The 24,728-nt window shown below is 36.8% G+C and overlaps 2 protein-coding genes across 4 annotated transcripts in view; one reads left to right on the top strand and one right to left on the bottom strand.

Moving 5' to 3' along the window:
- The window catches only part of LOC121389412 (zinc finger protein 236-like), a 49,720-nt gene extending 46,312 nt beyond the window's left edge, over positions 1-3,408 (top strand). The window contains exon 25 of the mRNA XM_041521030.1: positions 1,097-3,408. Coding sequence (XP_041376964.1) covers positions 1,097-1,437 — 341 coding nt within the window. The 3' untranslated portion in view covers positions 1,438-3,408. The remainder of the gene's footprint in view (positions 1-1,096) is intronic.
- The window catches only part of LOC121389413, a 130,902-nt gene that overhangs the window by 4,089 nt on the left and 102,085 nt on the right, over positions 1-24,728 (bottom strand). For 2 of the 3 annotated variants that reach the window (XM_041521031.1, XM_041521032.1), the window contains exon 2: positions 14,201-20,457. The exons of the other annotated variant lie outside the window; for it this stretch is intronic. In XM_041521031.1, coding sequence (XP_041376965.1) covers positions 15,611-20,457 — 4,847 coding nt within the window. In that variant the 3' untranslated portion in view covers positions 14,201-15,610. Of the gene's footprint in view, positions 1-14,200; positions 20,458-24,728 lie in introns of those variants that run through there. 3 annotated transcript variants of the gene reach the window in all.

The raw sequence follows: 24,728 nt of genomic DNA, 5'->3' as shown, positions 1-24,728 counted from the left end.
AAGCACTTAACAAAAACACTCGTGGCTGTAGTAGATGATTTATCTTACAATCCGTGGTTTCCAACTGTATCCAACATAATTTTACTAATTATATACATTTGTGTATTAGATACTGGTGTATTATTATGACCAGTAGAATTGATTCTTCCCACATGGTTTCATTCTCCCCCCCCCCCCCCCCCCCCCCAGTAAAAGTAGTGCTAAACCAAAAATATAGTTTTATCTGGGCAAAAAATGTATGCAATTTTATTTCATCTAGTACCACTGTGTCAAGTAGCCTTGTGCTTGAAACATGTATGGGGTACCTGTAAAAAAAAAAAAGTACTCAAATTTTGTGCGGAACTAGAGTAGTCATGGACGCTACCCGTTATCTCAGAAATGAGCAGCTTGACCCCCATTTTTTTTTTCTGATTCACTTTAAGGGTGAGAGTGGTAGTATTTATTTCTGTGGCGTTTATGTACATTGATATGCTGCAGGTAGGAGTTTTAGCCACATATGTTACTATTGTCATCTATGGGATTTCATTTGGTAGTATACACCCTATACACATCCCATAGATTTAGCCTCCTGTAACCATGTACTGGATTTGAAGTCTGGTTATGTTGATAAATACCAGCCAGTGTTGCTCCATGTGGTCAGTGCTTTATTCCTGCTTCATTGTACAAGGTGCGGTAAAACCTTTTTTGATTACAGTAAAGTGACTGCAATTATAAAGAATGGATCAGTTCAATCCATAGACTAATTTATGGCTGAAGAAGTTTCAGCAACTGTTGTTAAGACTGTCTCATTACATAACCGTAGAGATTATTACACTAGTTTGTATGTCATACTGATTTTACGAAATGCTATGACGTGACTTGCCAAAATTACTTGTTATTACATGTGTGTGATTATTATTAACTCTTTTATGTGGAACCAGGATGTGGATAATAAACTGGGGCATAATTCACAAAGGTCTCTTAGGCTCTGCTAGACAACAAAGCATCCTCTTTGCAAGTCTTTTAGCATTGCACTGTGAGAGTTTAGTGAATTAGGCCCCTGATTTATAAACCTGCTTGCATTTCAAGATATATTTTTTGTGTTTCTTTCTTTTAGGTGAACGTCCATTTGTTTGTGGGATGTGCAACAAGGCATTTAACCAGAAGAACGCGCTGCAGATTCACCTGAAGAAATACAGCGGGGAACGGCCACACAAGTGTAACTACTGCCCCCTCGCCTTCATCCAGAAGGGCAATCTGAAGACTCATATAAAACGGGCACACCACTTAGACATGGTGAACTCGATGAACCTGCCAAACATGCCTCAGAACTTTAACACCTCTTCCAACCCCGACACTGTCAGTATTACCTCAGCTCACACAGGGGATGGGGTCGAAGGTCAAGGTCCCGAAGAAAGCCTTGACCTTTCGGAAGTAGCTGATCTGTTTCAGAATTAACATTGTGATATTTAAATAATCTGATTGATAAGTCTTTGTTATTGACCACTGTCGTCGTGTGAAAATGAAAGCATATTTTCATTCGACATGACATGACATGACATGACGTTGTATTCTCATTATAATAGACCCTAATGGTCATTCTTGAACTGGGGAAAGTGGGAAAAACTTCCAGAGAGGTTCAAGGGGTAATGACTTGAGTTATTCCATGACACATTCAGATTTTGATCCTTTTCGGGGAGTTTTGCATACTTGTACTATGACATATATTATAAAGATCTGTAAAAGTTATGGGGTGGAAGGAGGGGGGGTAATATTTTGTGGGTTGCTTTCCCCTATTATTTTTTAATATCATTTTCAAGAGCTTATAACGTTTGATCCAGAAGAGAAAGGAAAACTTAGCAATACAAGTATTGGTATATCCAGTTTGTTTTTGATTATCCTAGTGTTTGTAGTTGCTGTAACTTCATTTTATTTCCTAATATATATATATATATTTGTACCTACACATTTATTGGGAGGCAAAATCCAGTTTGGTTACTACAAACATTAGGATGACCAAGGCCCATGCTTATAAAACTTTTAAGAGTCCAGACTCGATCTCTAATGACATCACACGCATACAGTTTGTATGGCGTTCCCATGACGTTAAAGCCTCAGACTATTAAATAGAGTCTCGAGTCTAGACTCTTAACAAGGTTTATAAGCACAAGGCTTGAAAGCCTTTGAATTTACAAATACTGATGCTCCAAACAAAAAGAAATATTTAATATATAATTTTAATCATTAAACGGGCTCCATTAGTTAAACATGTTACCATGGCAGCAGACTCTGTACAATCACTTTAATACATGTTGTAGTGCATTTATGCAAAATACACTTGAATTCTGAAAGAGTCATATGGGGGACTTCTGTTTGAGGTGAGGCTGTTTGGGGATGAATGTTATTGTGGGTGGATACAGGAGAGGGGTGTGCATCCCGTGTCATGAAATACAATGCACTCCGCATCATGTATGAACTTGACAGGATTCCTGATTCCATCCCTTTGAGCATCATCCTTAATGTTTAGTGTGCTCTAACCCAACCAACCAGCTTACCAGTCCATCCGTCCATCTGTATTTATTACTTTTCATATTACGTTTTTAAAAACAAAAATTGGAAGAAATGATTTCAATGATTATGTTAGGACAAAATATGTTTGTTGGATCATTTGTGGGGTGTTTGTTTTTTTGGGGGGTGGGGGGGGGGTGTTGGCAAAGTTAGACGAACAATCTCAGTTTAATATCACCAAGATCTGGTTCTAAAGTTGTTCCCATTTATCTTCATAATTGTTCATATTGTTGACAAGTTTCTGTGTAGAAATGTGCTGAATTGATGAAAGGTGATCATGCTGACAATATCTGACTTTTGCATGTCGCTAAACACCTGTATTTATTATAAATTATTACGTGTGACGATGTCTCTGAAAAAGGGGAGAGAATAATGATGTGGGGAAATGGCAAAATAGCTATTGGACATAACAGTATGATGGACACATATTTTGGCTGAAAAACGCATGTGACAACTTGAATATTAGACTTGTACTAATAATCAGAGTTTCAAGAGTTAGCATGTAAAGAGTTTTATTACCCCAGCTCGCACTCGTAACAAGGGAAATATAAATCATAATTTCTAAGAAATTATCTTATATTGGTGTAATGTACGGTACAGTATTATTGAACAATTTGACACTTACAAACCAATGACTTTGTTAGTACTAAATATGTCAGCATTGCGATTTGGCAAACAAGCACAATGTTGTCGCATAGTTTAAAGAGCTTGCATTTGTGTGTCTCCATATTTATTGCTAAATTTGCAATAAAATGTTATTTTGATGCAATTCATTACAGATGTTTGTTTAATAGCATAAGCAGAACTCTAGTTTTTAACAATTATCTGTGACCATGAATAAAATACAAAGTTATAACAGTATGTAATGTGGTTTACATCGTTTTTATATCTATGTATGGATATCAAAAATAAAGGCTTTTAGAAAACAAAATTGCCGAGGTAATAAATTGAATAATAAACTCTGTACTTTATGTCCCTTGTGAAATAATTTTGTCATTTGCTAAAGCCCATGACAAGTGAAATTTTTTTTTACCCAGAACATAAATTTGATACCAGGTAACTCATTTAGCATTCTCAATTTATGACTGTTTTGGGCAAATGAAATAAATTTAAAAATGTATTATTAAAATGTAATAACCAGACAGCAACTAACAGAAACACATTTTGTTTTTGATGCAATATATCAAATGCTTACATGTTGATAAATATTTCCAAGAGGTGCCCAAACTTTTGCCACACTGAAATTCATCTACAATGTTAAACATTTTCTGTGAATCTGTATGCTTTTTTACAGACACGTCGCATATACTTGTTGTTTAGAAAAGTTACACCTAACCTTTTGTCAGTTCAGCACATTGTAGTTTTTTTCCCCGTCTCACAAAATACTCAGGGTTTATATAGGACCAATTACTTTGTTTTGCAGTATTGTGTTATATTTATTGTGTTTGTTAGAAATACACTACTGCCATTGTTTTTCGGGGTTATAGTATTTTGCTCTACAAAATGTTTTTAGATGGAATCCTGTCTGGACAGACCAGCTTCAATCCAGCTTGTTTGACGAGTTACTGGTTTAATGTTTATTTTCATACCTTTACCAAATTTTTTTAATTTTATTATTATTTTTTGTTTACATTTTTGTTAAAAAAAAAGTTTTTGAAGTTTGGACTGCTAATTTAACTTCTGCACGTTTTGAGACTACCGCTTAACAAAATGACACTGTTGGGACCACCACTACTAATTTTATTTGAAAGAAACTAGTTATTGTTGGGAATAGTTATTAGCGTGAAAGAAGAAAACATCAGAGGGTTTAGAAAGGTGGGGAAGAAATTACGATTGGTAGTTTAAATGCATTTGGTTGATCCATTCAACTGATTTTTTTTCATTTTTTTTTCATTCCTACCAGTGCACCACAACTGGTCAAAGGCCGTGGTATGTGCTTTCCTGTCTGTGGGAAAGTGCATATAAAAGATCCCTTGCTTCATTAGGAAAAATGTAGCGGGTTTCCTCTGATGATTACGAGTCAGAATACCAAATGTTTGACATCCAATAGCCAATGATTAATTAATCAATCAATGTGTTCTAGTGGTTTTGTTAAACAGAACAGACTTTAACTTTCTTATTTTTCACATGGGAAGGTTTGGGGGGGGGGGCTAGCATGTGGGGGGGGGGGAAATGGTTGCATGTAAAATCTTGCTCTTTCACATGGGAAGGTTTGGGGGGTGGCATGTAAAATCTTGCTCTCACATGGGAAGGTTTGGGGGGTGGCATGTGGGGGAGGGAAAATGGTTGCATGTAAAATCTTGCTCTTTCACATGGAACATTTAGGGTTGAATGTTGGGGGAGGGGAATGGATGCATGTAAAATAATCTGATTAATAATATTGTTTCTCATGTCGGGGTATGATACATAGTTGAGTTTATATATTTTCTTACTGCAACGAAATACTCAAATGACTTGATCCAATTGTGATAAGTAAAGTGCTCCAAGTCTCTCTGTGTTTGTTATTGTTTTTCTAGTAAAAAAAAATAATGCATTTTATATGGACAGTGTTTTAACCTGGGGTTAGCAATAAAATCCTGTGGGTTAAAACTCATATATTTTAAATTTGCTTCCTGGTGCATTCTGTGTACCTCATTTGCGAAATGGAAAAAAATTATAACAAAAAACTATTTACATAAGAATTGTTTGTCATTTTAAACAAATTTGTCAATGTATTGGTCACAAACTATAAAATTGTGTAATGTAGTGAAGCAATTTTATGCTAAATTTGTGACACACTGATAAATTCACATTTCTTTTTCAGTTTTTATAATTACAACTTGTTAAAAATACACAAAAATCTGTTTCTAATGTCCTTTCCCATGGCCTTTTTTAAAAATGTAATTATGTCCCATTTAACAGAATGATGTCATTTTCTGATGTTTCTCAAAGGATAACATGCAGGGTGGGATTTTTTTTAGCAATTTTCAGCATAGAGTAAATCATGTAACAGTGGAACGTTTGTAAGTATACTGATGGAAAAAAATAAGAGAACCCATTGAATTGTAGACTAAATTTCTCTCCCAAGACTAAATGTTTGGCATCCAATAGCTGATCATTAATAAATCAAAGTGCTCTAGTGGTGTCATTAAACAAAACAAACTTTTCTTTTACACAGGAACCTGACCCTGCAAAGATTATGAAGTTAAAATAATCTGGGTTAACTTTTAGCTGTACCATTTAGGTTCCCCCCCCCCCCCCCCCCCCAAAACAAAAACCACACAACCCAAACCAAACCGACAAATTGCTGTTGTTTGGTTGTGTGTTGATGTTGACCCTGTGCAATTTTATATTTTTTAAAATTTATAACAGTGCCATCTATACCAGAAGTAATGATGCATGTGCTGCCTGACACATCATGACATTTTTTATTGGAATTTGTTAAGCAGATTCAGAGAAGTTAAACATTTGATAAGTTTGCGCATGGTATGCCAGCAGACAAAAAAGTGCACACTATCTGTAGAAAAATCCTGCATTTGGCCCTTGTAATACATTTCACCACACATCTGGCCCTTGTAATACACTTCACCACACATCTGGCCCTTGTAATACACTTCACCACACATCTGGCCCTTGTAATACACTTCACCACACATATGGCCCATGTAATACACTTCACCACACATCTGGCCCTTGTAATGCACTTCACCACACATATGGCCCTCGTAATACAATTCACCACACATCTGGCCCATGTAATACACTTCACCACACATCTGGCCCTTGTAATACATTTGACCACACATGGCCCTTGTAATACACTTCACCACACATATGGCCCATGTAATACACTTCACCACACATCTGGCCCTTGTAATGCACTTCACCACACATGGCCCTCGTAATACAATTCACCACACATCTGGCCCATGTAATGCATTTGACCACACATGGCCCTTGTAATACACTTCACCACACATATGGCCCATGTAATACACTTCACCACACATCTGGCCCTTGTAATGCACTTCACCACACATATGGCCCTTGTAATACACTTCACCACACATGGCCCATGTAATACACTTCACCACACATGGCCCATGTAATACACTTCACCACACATTTGGCCCTCGTAATACACTTCACCACACATGGCCCTCGTAATACACTTCACCACACATCTGGCCCTCGTAATACACTTCACCACACATATGGCCCTCGTAATACACTTCACCACACATCTGGCCCTCATAATACACTTCACCACACATCTGGCCCTCGTAATACACTTCACCACACATCTGGTCCATGTAATACACTTCACCACACATATGGCCCATGTAATACAATTCACCACACATCTGGCCCTTGTAATACAATTCACCACACATCTGGCCCTTGTAGTACACTTCACCACACATCTGGCCCTTGTAATACATTCCACCACACATCTGGCCCTTGTAATACATTTCACCACACACACAAAAAAATGTACACAAACAATGAACTACCTGAGAGTGAAGCAAGTTTATTCACAAAAAGGAATAATGTAATGTTGAACATTGATAATACAATGTTGACTATTAATTTAATATGATGTAGAGCATTGATAATATAACTGTGGAACAGTGATAGTGCAACGAGGAACATCGGCATTGCAACTTTAACACAGATACGATGTACACTGGTCACTGTCAAATATTGCAACAAAAATATGGAGCTAAGTTCGGGTAACCAGTCTGCTGATATGCTTTGAACATATTAAAATATATATATATATATCTTTTTTTTTTAACGAGTTCTGTCGTTTAACAATTGAAACTATGAAGATAATAAATGGCAACAGAATCTGTTTACAGAATGGTCGTTTTTCAAAGTATAGCCACATTTCTAATATGCATTTCACCAATACTTAAATTTCAAAATGGAGGCCTGTTGTTTTACAATTTTAAAAATATTTTAATTTTTATTATTTTAAAATTCGATTACCCAAACTTAGCTCAATTAAAAAAAAGAAAAAAGTGTAAAATGTAAAAATGTGATTAAATATTTTAAAGCTTGAATCAAATTTGGTACCAGAGAGGATTTCAACCAATCAAACAACATATACAAAATTATCAGTAATGTTCGAGGCTTAGCCTTCGGCAACAGGTTCTATGAAATTAGAATTTATAAAATATGTACAAACATTCACATTAATACATTGTATATATTAATGAAATAAAACAGTTCACTCCAATCCACAGTGGAACAGTCTTGTCCACCAGAGATTTATTAGTTTCTCTCAGATATAGGCTTTAAAAATTATACAGAACATAAAACCGTAGCTTCTCTTCTACTGGTACAGTATACATGTATTTCACTAATTAAGGTAATAATTTTATTAAGGCCACCAACCATTAAAACTAATGTTGGTTATTTTCTTTCAATCTGCCATTAAACTACAGTGAAACCCCTTTAAACTGGACACCCTTGAACCAAGACAAATGTCTGGTTTAAAGAAGGATCCGGTTTAAACAGGTTATGTTCTGTTCTGGTTTTTAAAAAGGGACTCTGTAAAATGTCTGATTTTGAGGGTCCGGTCTTGAGAGGTTTCACTGTAGTAAATTTTTATATTAGTCCCGATAATTTTTCTGGATTCATACAAGTGTAATGGACTTTTTTAAGCATATTTCCAATGTTTTTCCAAGGGCTAAATATCTTGACCATAACATTACCTACTAGGCCTATATGTATATGCTATACATGTATAGACATACTTGCTGTTTATATTTACAAACAAGTATACAGTGACTAGGTTTGTGTGTGTGTGTGTTTGTATTCTGTGTGTGTGCGTGCGTGTGTGTGTGTGTGTGTGTGTGTGTATTTTGATAGCTGGTAAGATTTATCCAAACAATTTCTGAATTTACACCAAAATTCACAAAAAAGGATTTTATACCATATTTTATTTTCTAAATTAAGAAAAGTTTATGAAAATTGTTTTGATTAGCCACTTTTCATAATGTATATATATATATATATATATATATATATATATATATATTTATATTTTTTATTTGATAAGTGTGGTCTACATGTCAGTACATATCAAATTAATTATTAAACAAAAATAAATTGACTAGTTTTATATCAAAGAGACAGACCCACGTTTTTAAACACTACAGCATATTTTCCACTATTGGAGCCATTAGTGATCACTGAAATCAAACATAACTTATATTTTATTGTTTAGATTATCCATTTCCGTACATCCGAAGTGTTGCTGGTCATCCTGGTGTTTTTTAATGCCACAAAATGCATTTTTCATAGTTTTAAAAATGCACGTGCGTCTGAGATGAAGCATAACTGTTAGTTCTAGTCTTTATTTTTAAGGATATTTGTCAGTTTTAATGTCACAAACTCCTTTTTTTCACTCCGTTGTAACTTTATCCCAATGTGTTACAGGTTTGTAGATTAACCAAACTTAGTGTCCATTTTTAGGCGTTGAAATTAGGGTATGCGACTTTTAAAGTCACTGACCCTGTCTTTATTTTTGTGCATTTTACGAATTCTGAGCTACTACAAACTACAGGACATATTACAGCCTTTGAGAAGTAATGGTAACGGCTCTAATCTATTTCTCCATTTCAATGTCACAGACTTGTTTTTCATTCTATTGTAACTTTATCCAAATGTGTCCATTTTCATGGGTTGAAACTAGGGCGTGAGACCTTAATAATTTAAATAAGAAGATGTAAGTATTGTGCAACTTAACAATATCAATATATATATATATATATATATATATATATATATATATATATCTGTATCTTTAATTTTAAAGGGAAAAAAATACTTATACCGGTACTGTAATATAACAAACAAGTCTACATGTATTAAACTAGTATCTTACAATTTGGCACGTATTTATTTGTTAATGTGCCTATAACTTCAGCAATAACATGATCAACATTTAACTTGTACTCTTAAAAAATTGACAAGGACAATAAAGTTTTTAAAGCTTCAAGGAGATTGGCAGCCATTCTGAATTTTTCAAACAATTTAATTTATGTTTCTCTCAAACTTGTGGCACACATACAAAATATAAACCCAATAATACAGTGTAATTACTGAAATTATACTTTAAAGAAGAAAAAGTACATTTAACTATTTGTTTCGTACAATTACTTCAAAATAATTTTAATAATTTTCATACTTAGTATATAGCAAATGTCCAAATGTAAAATGAATCTAAATGCAAATATTTTAAATGCAGCAATTTTAAAGCAAAAACTCTGGTTATTATCAATAACTGGTAAATTTTAATTTAATTTCAGAAAAACTTAAATCTGACTGAAATCATGGCCATCTATCAATTGTTTTCATTTCAACTTATTTTTGTGCTTATATCCAATTAAGGTTGAAGCACACAGCCTGTCAATCATGGCCAGCTATCAATTAATCACAGCAAACTCTAGATTCTCCAAGACAAAAATACACATCACCATTTTATAACCTGGTATCACAAATCATTATTAGAAACAAAATTAAGCCCAGCATATAATGGAGTGGGGTGCACGAAAACAAGGCCTTTATGGAGCTTCCTTAAAATGTTTCCTACTTGTAAAATTAGAGATATGAGTAAAATTAGAGATATGAGTAAAATTAGTGGCCTGGGCCCCGTTCCACAAAGCGATCGTAGCCCTAAGATTACCGTAAGTCCATAGTTACCTTATGCACTAAGGTGATCTTAGTGCTAAGATCGCTTTGTGGAACGGGGCCCTGAAATAGTCTAAACTTCCATACATTAACTACAGTAAACTAAACAATACCTGGGAATGCCAAGGATTCAAGTTTAACTTGGTGATTTAAAACATTAAAGCTACTAAAACTTAATATATTTGTAGGAATAAAAATTGTGTGAATGCATTTTACATAATTGTGAACAATCTGTTCTCAGGGACAAGATATATAGCTTACATTTCCATAATATATTCACCAATTAAAAATATATATAACAAATAAATATAGGTACATTATGTAAACACAAGAAATAATTCAAATGGTTTATGATTTGATATGCTTAATTAATATTCAACTGGTACAAAAACATATGGAATATAATTATGTATATAGGAATAATATAATTATATATAATAAACAATAACACATGATTTATAAAACATACACATATATGTAAGCTCATATTATGAAGTATTACACAGTAATTATGCAAACAATGCAAAATTGGATCAGATGTGAAAGTTTGTTAACATGAAAATAAACTGAAGTAAACTGAAGTAAAAAGAAAAAGGCAAACGATGAAAGAATGAAAATGGGACATATATCTGAAAAGTTCAAAGAAATTGTGCACTTTGTGGTGTCTGAAATATACACTTAACATTTTGAAGACAGAAGCTAAAATATAAGCAAAATGTAATTAAGCATTTGTTAAATGAGAGGTTTTCAAATGTGTAAATCTACTGTTTTAAAGTTGAAAATAATAGCCTTTTATTTCACAAATAACTAACAGTGAACGTAGCCTGAGAGTCGTAAATGAATTTCAGAAACATTTATAAAAACGTAATAAAAAGATGATGAAAAAAAGAAGAAAGAAAACGGAACAATTTTATCAGACTGTGATATCCTTTACTTGTCTGAAAAACTTAGTATTTTTAGCAGTAATGAACAAAGTGCACGAGTTTGTGGATATACACTATCAGGTAGATGTAAATTATTGAAATGATTAAAGCTGAACAAAATGGCTGACAACTGAAGTGGAGAATTCAACAAGGGCAACAACTCAATATACAAAGTATCAAACTTTACAGGAAAATTATTTTTATTTTTGATTTCTCTAAGGTCCAATTAGATTTTGTCGAAAGTTCAACCATGATAATAAACATGTATGCATAATAAACATTGCACCGTTCAAGGAAAAACTAACCACCTACGTTTTTTTTTTTAGTTGATGCATGTATAGACTGTAAAATCAAAACACCGAGCTCATGTTTAGCCAGGTTATAAGAAAGTGTGGACAACATTTTTTCATTTCATACTTGCATGAACCAAAATAAAATCTAAGTGGACAATATTTACTTGAATCAGGAATCATGGTTGAACTGTTAATAAGAAATCAGGCCTACAAAAGTGTAATCATTATCCACCTTTTCAAAGCAAAGTTGGGATATTTTTTGCGAACTATTACAACGTTTTTTTAAATAAGTAATGTAATGCACACAAAACATGAAAATAAAAAACCAGTGGAGTTTGGTCCTTGCTGAATTCACGGATTATGTTAATGTCCGACATTAAAGCACAGAGTGTTAATGATGGATGTATTCAATGTCTGACAAACAGAAAAAGCACTGAGTGTTAATGATGGATGTATTCAATGTCTGACAAACAGAAAAAGCACTGAGTGTTAATGATGGAGATGTTTTACTGCTGGCAGTATAATGGATTTCACCAATAATAAAATTAATTAACGTATGCTCGACATATAGAACATTAGATTAATTGAGTAGCACAAATAGGAAACAAAACACCACACAATGAGTAGCCATGACATTTTAACATGCTGTTAAAAGTCTACCGTAATTAAGTAAATATCAACAGCAATGCAGAGCAAAGTGTCTTGCAAACCTTTTTACAAATCATCCAGTGTTTTAAAAGGTGCTTACTGCAAACTCAACAAACTCTTTTAACTTGACCCCTAAAACAAATCCCAAAGACGACAACAGTAACATGTGGCTAAAACTCCTATCTGCAGTGTATCAATCGACATATACATCATGGATATAAATACTACCATCCCTCACCCTTCAGCGTATCAATCGATATATACACCACATATATAAATACTACCACCCCTCACCCTTAAGTAAATCAGAAAAACAATTAGGGGGTGAAGCTGCTCATTTCAGAGATAATGGCTAGTGTCTACGACTACCCTTGTTCTGCACAAAATATAAGTACTCTTTTTTTAACAGGGACCCCGAACATGTTTCAAGTACAAGGCTACTTGACACAGTGGTACTGCTGCAGATGAAATAAAATTGCATAAATATTTTTTAAACAACAAAACACACATTTATCACCAATAGCAGGAGTTGTGGCATTAACTGCTCTATCAAAAGTTGGGTGCACCTTGAACTTTAACTTGGCCAGAAGCTATTTGATTTAGTACTACCTTAAAGTAAAGGTACATATACTTGGACCTCTTACAACTGTGTCGTATTTCTGTTTAAAACTTAAGATTTTTGCTTCAAAATTAAAATATTGATTTGTCACATAAACATCATTAATATAAAAAAAGACTGAAGGGGTGAGGTGGAGGGTGAGATCCAAAACAAAATTAATTTACACAATCTTACTTTTGTGACCACTATTTTTGTATCATATGACACTATATATGGTACAATTATAAATCTTTTCAGCTTCTTTTGTTTAAAGACACCACTAGAGCTCATTGATTTATTAATGATCGGCTAATGGATGTCAAACATTTAGTCTTAGAGAGAAAACCTGCTACATTTTTTCATTAGTAGCAAGGGATCTTTTATATGCACCATCCCACAGACAGGAAAATCTTTTAAGAAAATATTATTTATGGAGATAATATAAAAGTTACCATATACCAGTAACTATGGCTACTCATTGTGTGTGTAATAGCAAAAAATACAAAAAGTACTTTGTGGTTTTATTACAAAAAATGGATCTAACAAACATGTCTATTAAAGAAAAACAAGATTTGTTCTGTAACAAACAAAAAGCCAACCAATCTGTATATTGTGATCGACAAATGCTGCCAAGTTAATACAGAAAAACAACAAATGGTTTTCAAATAATCTTCTAAAAAAAATACCCAGTTACAGGTGTGAAAACAATAGCACTATAGTAAGAGATTCACATTTACAATAATCATTTCAAAAACAACAAAACCATTTCGAACTTAACTATACAATCCAGTAAAACAACAAAATATCAGGGTTTTTAAAAAATCACTAAAACAGCACTAAAAATTGCTCAGATATCTGTGATGTAAATGAGCTATGATGAGAGTGGAAACAAAGCTTATGAAATTTCACACAACCATGAAGTAAATGAAGAATGCTTAACACTAAAAATATGCTGTTCACTGCAGTATGTCGACTTCCAAATTCTTAGATTCCCTATGCAGTGAGATTTTAATTTTGTGACATAACAATGGACTAACGATCTGGAGGAATACTGTCCAAGAAAATATAACATTTTAGATTCTGTGTGTATGTTATAAAAATAAATATAATTTTAGAAATTCCTTGGAGATGATTGGGGGGGGGGGGGGTGAACAAAACATTTTGACAACAGTAATACTGGCAATCGAACTGTACATTTGTGACACGAAGGATACACAAGTTTAAAAGCAGATATTTGAGTATGTGTATATGCATATTGCATGCATGTGTTTTTGTGTGTGTGTCAGTGTGTGTGTGTGTGTGTATGTCCATGTTTGTGTGTGTGTGCATTTGTGTGTATGTATGAGTATATGAGTGTGTGTCAGTGTGTGTATGTGGTGTGTGTGTCAGTGTGTGCATTTGTGTATGTACGAGTATATAAGTGTGTGTATGTGGTGTGTGTCAGTGTGTGTGTGTGTAGTGTGTGTGTGTGTGTGTAGGTTTGTGTTAGTGTGTATGTGTCAGTGTGTGTGTAGTGTGTGTATGTTTGTCAGTGTGTATGTGTCAGTGTGTATGTGTCAGTGTGTGTGTGTGTGTGTGTGTGTGCATTCACATGTACATGCATGTGTGTGTGTAAAATATTTGGGACCCTGATTTCAAGATTATCCTACTATTTGGCCATTTACATCAAAATGGATATACAGGTATATAGTATCTGTTAAAAAGAGTGATTGTATACACCATGCCTTTCCCTCTATCTGCCCATGCATGAATATTCATGAGATGGGGTTTCCTTTTGAATCTTGATCAAGATTCATCATACAAGGCAATTACAGCTTGTGTGAAATGCAAGGACTGGGACCATGAAATGATAACCAAGAAAAATAGTGGGAAGTACTGAGAACATTAGATGGAGAAATGATACTAGTAGGCTGGCATGAGGAGATTGGGTAAAGATATGATGGAAGAAGTGAGAAAGCAAAGGCAAGAGTGAGATAGTAAGATACTGACATGATAAAGTCAGATAGAAGGAGAGAGGAAGTGAGATAGGTGTGAGTAAGCGAGATGAAAAGAGAGAGGAAGTGAGAAAGTGAGATGGAAAGATAGAGGATGTGAGATAGGTGTGAGAAAACAAGCGTGAGATGGAAAGAGAAAGCCAGATGATTAGCATGATAATGTGAGATGGATGTAGGATGGAAAGACTGAGAAAGTGAGATGAAAAGAGTGAGAAAGCAATATGGAAACAGTGAGAACATGCAATGGAAGGCACCAGGAAGTGAGATAGGAGAAGATAATTGTATCAGCAGTCTGATTAACTAAACTGGGAAATACTTCCTATGACCTAGTTTTTCTCAATATATAATTATAATTAATTAATTTAGCAATAAATATAATATTCAGCTAATGGGAATGTCAGTGTAATAAAATAAATATGTTCAGGACATGCAAATCTTAATTTCGTTTATATATAAGATAAAACAAATTTTAGTTTCAAAAGAAGAAAAGTGATTTAATATATTTCACAGTCAACTAAGGCATATGTTTTTGAACTCCTTGAACCATTGACTTGTTCAAAGTTTAAAATTTACCTGTACGGTTAGTTCAGAAATAACCAAATGAAATTGGAAGTGATCTTAATTATTTTATCCTTTTTTTCATGTCTGGTGGGTTTAAAATATATTTATGTATGACTGGTTTTGTTGCAATTTATGATTACGTGTCAGACATTGTGATTTTTTTTTTGACTAAGCATGTTAGACACAATGGGCAATGAAATGCACAAGAACATTTGAAATGATTAAAACATACAAAAAAAATCAACAACAAATTAACATAGATGATAACTGAAACAATTAGAATAATAAAACATCAGCATAGATTTGAAAAAAAAGTGATGTAAAATAACGGACAGGAAATCTTTTACTGAGCAACAACAGATCCATTCACTTGCCCTTGTTGGCCAACTCTTGCGCCATTTCGTAATACTTTGAGAACTTGGCAGTGTGGTCAAGAGGAAGGTAGACGTACGGACTCATGTTAAATGCTTCTTTGATGCCGTACATCTTCACGCTGGACAGGTGACATCGACTGAGGTGGTATCGGTACGAGCCCTTCGACGCGAACTGCCGACTGCACGCGGCACACTTATACTCGGATAGATCCCCATCACCACCGCCAGGACTGCCAGCCCCATCATCGAGGGAACCAGTGTCCTCAAAACCATCCATCTGGTCGTTACCATCGTCGTCCCCCCCACTGCAGTGCAATGAGGACTTGAGAGAGAGGTTCAGCGGTTTGGTGACGTCATCGTCCGGGGAGGTGGAGTACATTCTCCTCAAGGCGGACTCCGAGCAGGGTTTCAACATCTGCGGGATCTCCGTCCTCGTCAGCAGCTTCTGAAGGCTGTCCAGTGGGTGCTCGCTCGTCATCGGCTGGCCGTACACAAAGCTGCTCAGAGAGTCCAGCGCCGAGCCTCGGCCGGTCGAGTTCTGGCCCTCCACGCACAGATACTTGTTTATAAGCGACTCCTGGTCATCATCCGCTCGGGGAAGCGTTTGAGGAGAGGGAGTGTCCTTTTCACTCTTAACCGACATCGGCGACCAGCTTTTCTTCTGGTCCTCCGAAGAATCTTTCGTTTCACGTTTTGAACTAGCGGCAAGTCTGTGGGAACTGCTCTTCACTTTTGCACACTTTGTGGATTTCTCATTGTCCGATGATAAAGCACCATTTTCTAATACTGCTCTCCTGTCTCCATTGTGGGTTGCTGGATCGAAAGAAAAACCTTTCTTCAGTTTACTGAAATAATGCAGAGACCCATCACTGTTGGATGTCACTGAGGTGCTCTGTAGTGGGACACACAGCTTGTTGACTGGACTCATCATGCTGGCAATGTTCGAACGATGATGGTCGAAGGTCGATGTAAAGCTGCGCCGAATGAACGACTCCATGGCTTTCAAGGCAGAATTGGAGTTGGCAGTAGTATCTGAACTATCTGGATCAATGATGTCCATCAGTTTTCTAGACGACACATCCACATTGTTTGTCGTCTTAACATGATCAGTATCTTTGTGATCAGGTTCTAACATTTTCTGCTTGTCACAAACTTTGTCCTTATGCCCATTATGTTCAGAATCGTTCACACTGTTTGTGAACACAGGTGAATTTTTTCTTTTACTTTTCACCCCATCCTCAGAGTAAGCAACACTCAAAGTAGACTTGTATTCAGTTTTGGATTCAGTCTTTCCGTCTGCTGCTTTGTTAAAGCTATCTTTTGTTTTTGCTTTAGTAGATTTGACCCCATTACAGTGAGGATCAACAGTGTTTGAGTTTGACTTGAAAATATCACCAAGCTGATGCTCTGATACACTCGAGTTGTTAGCACTGGAACAGCTTTTGTTTTTGGGCTGTGAATCACTGGTTTCAAGATTAGCCGTGGAACATTTCTCACCAAACAGTTGCAAATCACTGTTGGCAGAATACCTCTTACCATTTGGCTGTGCATCACTAGACTCCAGTTTGACATGTTCTAAATAACTAGATTTGAGGCTCTCAGTGGAACTTTTCAGACTGACTGACTGTGAATCACAAGACTGAACACTGTCGATGGACAAACTCTTGCTGTCACTAGATTTGAGGTTGTCAGGAGAACAACTTTTGACATGTTCTGAATCTGTAGAACATTTCTTGTAGTTGAGTTGTGAATCACTAGATCTGACATCAGAAGAGCACACCTTGATAGAGTCTGAATCAGGAGATTTGCAATTATCAGGAGAGCGTCCCTTGTTGATGGATTGTGAATCACAAGATTTAAGAATGTCAGAAGAATTACTCTTGCTAATGGATTGCAACTCGTTAGATATAGGGTTGTCAGAAAAGCATTTCTTCCTCTTAAGTTGTGAATCACCAGACCTAAGTTGTGAATCACCAGACCTGAGGTCGTCACTGAAGTCAGAGACATCAGCGACACTGCTTGAAGACACAAGGACAGGAACATCAGAACTCTTATCAACACTCTGTTGTCCACCGCCACTTGACTCAGACCCACATTCTCCTGACTGTCTCACAATCTTGTCGGTGTTGCCAACATCAACCGACTCTGGGCTGTTTGTTTCTCTCTTGAGCTTGATCTGATCGCAGTCTAGAGATTTCAACCCACTCTGGGTAGCACCCTCATCATCAGAAGTGCGGCTAACCTCACTAGAAATATCACATTTTGAATCACAATCCATTTCTACTCTCTTAGCCAGACTGTTTGTCGCATCGTCTGTGGTTTCTGCACCTTTGACACTATCTTTAATCGACCTGTCGGTCACTACCAATCCATTTTCATTATCTGTTTCCATGGGAACAAGGGAGGGTGATGAGTTTCTATCATGCTCACTTGCCTGATTTTCACATGTTTTAGTGTGTCCAAGGTCAGTTTGCGAACACAAAGATGGGTCATCCTGTGAAGTAACCACACCCAATGATTCTGTTTCCTGTCTTACTTTCAGTCCAGGGTCACATGACAATTCATTTCCTTCTACAGATTTTTTACTCACTGATGTTTTACTTAAAGACGTCTCTGATGTTTCTTTTAGAATTGAATCTGTTTGATCAATATCCCGTGAATTAATCATGTCCTTTTTTAATAGTGAAAACCCATTTTCCTTGGATCTGTTTTCACTTGCCACAGACTGTTTCAGTGGAACTTGCTCAACAGATTCCCTCGATGAAAACAGTGTTGTCAGGTGTGATGCAGTTAAAGCACTGTCCAATTTTGTTGCTTTCACATGCTGAGGTAAAACAGTTTTGTCCTTTTGGCTTTTAGTTTCAGAGGTTTGAATTGTTTCTTGCTTAATATCATCAAATGTTTTCTTGTACATGCTCTCCATAATTTCGTAAACATCTTTGCCGTTCAACAAGTGTTCCTTTTTTATTCTGTGCAGTTTTTTCAGGGCTCTGATGGCATCTTTCTTTGCCTGTTCTCTCGGTGACAATGATCTTGGCAGTCCTCGTTTAGGATCATTATGGAAACTAGGCGGGTGGTGCTTGTTCCGGGATGTGACCTTGAATTCCTGTTTAACCCTCGGTATCTGACGATAACTGCTCGCGTTCCTGATCCGTGCATGCTCCTCCGAAGTCAGTTTCTGCTTCAGAGCATCGATCACTTCAGATTTCTGCTTCAGACACAACCGAACGTGATCGACAAACATCTCCATATCGATTCTCTGACCACAATTCTCACACGTTATCAAACTGTCTGCAACTTTCCCTGAGGCAGCCATACTGTCGGACATACTGTTGCTACGGTAACCGTTTGGTCCATAGGACAAACATTTGCGCTTGAAGTCGAGCAGCGAGGCGACCGTTGCAGCGGCGCCTCCGCCACCGCCGTCCTCACTGTAGAATCTCTTCCTGCTGCGTGATGACGACCGGATGCCGAAGTCGGCCACAGGATAGGCGGCGCCGGTGTGCAGGACCTGCTTCTTGTGGTGGCCGGACACGATCATGTGGTTGGCCAGGCCCTCCATGTCGGTGAACGTGTCGTGGCACACCTTGCACTTGAAGATGCACTCGCGGTCCAGCTCCTTCTCGCAGTACGCTGAGCACTTGTGCGAGCGGCGCCCATGGTCGGAGCTGACGATCTTGGCGTAGTGCTGCGTCTGCATCATGTGCACGGTCAGCATGGGCAGCGACTTGAAGGACTCGCCACACTGCATGCAGCGCAGGATCCTCCGCGTCTGCTCCGACTCCTGGTTCAGCCACATGTCCTGGCCGCGCACCAGCTTCGGGTAGTCCATCACTGACTGCGATTTGCTCATCTTCGGCATGTGGCCCGTGTCCTGCAGGTGCACACTCATGGTGTACAGCGTGCTGAACGACTTGAGGCACGAGCACCGGTGGATCGTATACTTGCTGCCTCCATGCTCGCTGCCAACGTCATCCGAGTCTGACAGTTCAGCTTTCTGGAGTGGGGAACTGCTTCGGATGGCGTCCGACGACTTGTCACTTTTTGACGGAAATCGCGATTTGTGGTTGAAGTCGTGCGATTGTGCATGGTTGCCAGTCGGTGGAACGGGCGGTCGGAGGAAAGACTTTCCTTGGACGATACTCGACTGAAGCGGGATACTGCTGCTGGGTTTCTTCGGGGTGTCGATGGGGAAGTCTCCCCCAAAACGTAGCTGAAGACTCTGCAAACTGGAAGGAAAAGCCGAGTGGCCGTTTGTAAGACCTTTTGATGAAGACAGCGAGCGATGTCTGTGTGCTGGTTTTGTGGATTTCTTCGACAGGTCGAGAGGTTGGTCGCTGGAGGATATGTAATAGTTGGAGAGTGGTAACTTCAAGGACGCTAGTGGTGGTGAATGGATATGAGGTGCTGACTGTGGTTTTGGGTTTCTATGGTTTCTAGCCTCATCTTCTGACACAACAGGACCAGCAGCAGCAGCAGCAGAAGTAGACTCCATAAGGTCATCAATCACAGATGGATGTTTGGGACTTTTGTCTTTGCCTGCTTCCTCCACATTGTGACTGTCGGCGCTGAGGTTGTGTTCCGGGCCCTGTGGACTGTTCAGTTGCGATATCGTCATGTTGTCAACATCACCGAGGTCGTCGTCGTCGGGCGTCGTCAAGTCTTTTTTTTTCTTGCCAGTCTCCGTGTCAGACAGGTCAATGTTGCTGGACGTCACATCGGCTTCATCGTCGTTCAGACCCCCTTCGTCGTCAGCCTCATCGCCCGACGTTAGCGTGTCGGAGTTGTCTCCTCCTGAATCGGATGACTGCTCACTGTTGTTTGATTTGCTTCGAGAACCTGAAATGACAAATTAACAAAGTTTTAGAAAATGGTTAACTAAAAAAAGTATACCTATTTGTAGAACTAGCCTGAGTACTCTGCCGTTCGAGAGCTAGACGGAATTTTGGATGGTTATGATCGCTCTCTCAGTCAGAGTTTATTCTATAGTGAAAACGCGGAATGGCTGGCTACCACATGGTAGACAAAGATTCCGACTCTAATACAACAAAAATTCCAAGTTTGATGCTAAATTACATTAATAATTTTTGAGTTCGCAGGTAACAAATATTTTACATAGGTTCTGACAGGTTTCTTCCTGTAGTGTGTGTATTAGTGATGAATAAATGAAATACTTGTTATCAGTGAACTCGAACATTAATTAATCAATGTGTTTTAATGATGGCACTGAACAAGATTAACTGAATTGTTTCTGACTACTGTAAACCAGGAGTGTCTGTTAACAGCTTATTATAGCACTCACTCCATGGATGGTGTACAACCAATCACAAACAAGACAAACTTTAAAAAATAACCTGTACCCAACAGCTGGTATATCAAAGGCTGTGGTATGTGCTGTCCTGTCAGTGGGTAGTGCTTATAAAACATCCCTAGCTGGAAAATGTGGTGGGTTTTCTCTTAAGACTACATGTCAGAATTACCAAATGTTTAACATCCAATAGCCGAAGGTTAATTAATCAATGTGTTTTAGTGATGCCATCAAACAAGATTAACGTAACTCTTTGTGACTACTGTAAACCAGGAATGACTGTTAACCACTTATTACAGCACTCACTCTATGGATGGTGTACCACCGATCACAAACCTAACTCTTTGTGACTACTGTAAACCAGGAATGACTGTTAACCACTTATTACAGCACTCACTCTATGGATGGTGTACCACCGATCACAAACCTAACTCTTTGTGACTACTGTAAACCAGGAATGACTGTTAACCACTTATTACAGCACTCACTCTATGGATGGTGTACCACCGATCACAAACCTAACTCTTTGTGACTACTGTAAACCAGGAATGACTGTTAACCACTTATTACAGCACTCACTCCGTGGATGGTGTACCACCGATCACAAACCTAACTCTTTGTGACTACTGTAAACCAGGAATGACTGTTAACCATTTATTACAGCACTCACTCTATGGATGGTGTACCACCGATCACAAACCTAACTCTTTGTGACTACTGTAAACCAGGAATGACTGTTAACCACTTATTACAGCACTCACTCTATGGATGGTGTACCACCGATCACAAACCTAACTCTTTGTGACTACTGTAAACCAGGAATGACTGTTAACCACTTATTACAGCACTCACTCCGTGGATGGTGTACCACCGATCACAAACCTAACTCTTTGTGACTACTGTAAACCAGGAATGACTGTTAACCATTTATTACAGCACTCACTCTATGGATGGTGTACCACCGATCACAAACCTAACTCTTTGTGACTACTGTAAACCAGGAATGACTGTTAACCATTTATTACAGCACTCACTCTGTGGATGGTGTACCACCGATCACAAACCTAACTCTTTGTGACTACTGTAAAACAGGAATAACTGTTAACCACTTATTACAGCACTCACTCTATGGATGGTGTACCACCGATCACAAACCTAACTCTTTGTGACTACTGTAAAACAGGAATAACTGTTAACCACTTATTACAGCACTCACTCCGTGGATGGTGTACCACTGATCACAAACCTAACTCTTTGTGACTACTGTAAACCAGGAATGACTGTTAACCACTTATTACAGCACTCACTCCGTGGATGGTGTACCACCGATCACAAACCTAACTCTTTGTGACTACTGTAAACCAGGAACGATTGTTAACCATATTACAGCACTCACTCCGTGGATGGTATACCACTGATCACAAGGTAGCACTAAACCAAATAACTTCCGGCTGGGTCAAAGTTCGAGGTGCACCAAATTTTTGATAGAGAAGTTAACACCACAAGTCCTGTAATTGGGTATAAATAGGAGTGTTGGTTGTAAAAAAAATTAGTTTCATCTGGGCTAAAAATGTATACAATTTTAAATCTAGTACCACTGTGTTAAGTAACCTTCTGCTTGGAACATGTATGGGGTACATGCAAAAAAAAAAGTACTCACATTTTGTGTGAAACTAGGGATATTGTAAAAACATCTGGTTACACCGAAAATGAGCCATGAAAGGTACCATTTTCTTCAGTTAATACTTTGAGGTAGGGATTGTAGTACTGATATTTATGGGTCATCGTTTGGTTGATATATTGCATATAGTGTTTTTAAACACAAATGTTAACATGGTCGCCTATGGGATTTTATTTGGTATAGCACAACCACAAACGAACCCCTGCTTCACATGTCTTGTAATAGCATGATGGCCGGGGTTATATATTAATACTCAATGAGACAGGACTAAATCCCGTCTGTTGAAGCACGACACACGATCTGGCGAGAACTTGACTTGTCTTGTTATGTCTAACCTTCTATCAGACTCTCACTTGGAATATAGTAGCTCGTCCATGAATATTCAGTTTTTCTTGCATTAAAAAAAAACTTTAAAAAAAGAACTAAAACACCCCTCTACAAAGCAGCCACCTGTTAAATAAACCAACCTTACTATTCTGACTAAAAAAAACCCCAACTTATATTATATTACAAATTGACAAAGAAGAACCGTAACCTTTTACAAACATCTTAACAGCCAACCTTGTTTACTTACAAATAATATTTTACAAACTGTCACCTGTCTTAATAGGCCATATTCAAATACTTTTATCATGAACAAAAATCAGTATTTCAATGTATATCTTACTTGAAACATATTTTTTCTGTAAATCAAATTTAAAAAAATAATTTTGTTGATATAAGTGCTGAAATGTTTAGGGGTCTGGGGATACAATTTCCTAATTTGGGCATACTAGATTGAAAGAGATTGAACTGTTCAACCCACTTTATAAACTTTGCTTTCTATTAATTTCCCCAAGTCCATGGAACAAGAAAATTAACAATAAGTACATGTGTGTTCTCTTTGAAACTAAAGTGGGTTTATACGTCACATAAAGGTTTTAATTTGTTTAATTAATGTTGTTGTATTGTTTCTTTTGTTTTTAGTAGTGGTGGGGTGGTGTTGGTGGTAGTTTGGGAGGGTGGGGTTGTGTGCATTTTAAAAACAAATTTGTGTGCAACAGAGATAGTTTCCTAATTTGAAAGCGTAAAAAAGGACACTAAGTTTAGTTAATCTACAAACCTGTAAAATATTTGGATAAAGTGAAACAAGAGTCTGTGTGTGACCTTGAAACTGGGAAATATTCTTAAAAATAGATTAGAACTCGACTCCATGCATAACCGTTACGCCTCAGACTTGTGTGTGTTTTTAAAAAATATGAAAAATGCTTTTTGTGGAATTTGAAACACCGGGATGACCAGAAACACTTCAGTTGTGTGGAAATGGATAAATTAAACAATAAAATATAAGTAATGTTTAAATTCAGTGATCATAAACAGCTCTAATAGAGAAAAATATGTCTTAGTGTTTAAAAACTAGGGTCCGTCACTTTAAATGCATGTCTTGAAAAACAAAATATAAAAATGTATTGCAGGAGTTACTTTTTGTTTCCTGTTCACTGTAAAGATTATTTTGTAAGCTTTCACTGAAGAGCTTAATATATTTGTCAAGTTGTGCCATACAGAGGTTATAAATAACAGTAACACATTCAGTAACAAGCCTTAAAGGCATACTGTCACAGATTTAAGGACCTTATTTCTCTAAAAAATGAGTAATAAATAAAATTACATTAATTTTTACAGACCAAATCTAGCTATTGCATTACTGTAACTACACCATGATGGAGTGAAATCCATGTCAACCCTCTCAGCAATGTTAGTTTTTGAATTATGGACCATTGCCATAATTCAATTATTTTTACAAAATATCATTAATAAGTGGAGTATGATGGTTAATTAGATTGTTGAATAAAGTACATTTTGGGACAAATCAAATACATATATATTTAAGTAATACTTTGTTAGGCCATGTAATAGGTCAGTGGTCTGTGACAATATGCTTTTAATTTAGTTTTAAAAAACAAACACTAAGTTTTAAGTTTGTTTTCACAATTTTCGACTAACTCTAAAATAACAGTGTTAGTGTAAAATGTAAAAAAATACTCAATTTATTTTAATCATGTATTTTGAAATTATTATTAGTTATTTTCCTCCTTTTCATACACTCAGTAATGTTGGATGTTTTTGTGTTTTTTTTAAAAA

The sequence above is a fragment of the Gigantopelta aegis genome, chromosome 14 (assembly GCF_016097555.1).
Source record: "Gigantopelta aegis isolate Gae_Host chromosome 14, Gae_host_genome, whole genome shotgun sequence".
NCBI lineage: Eukaryota > Metazoa > Mollusca > Gastropoda > Neomphalida > Peltospiridae > Gigantopelta > Gigantopelta aegis.
Note: the sequence above shows the minus strand (reverse complement) of the source record. Positions and strands in the feature narration are given on the sequence as shown.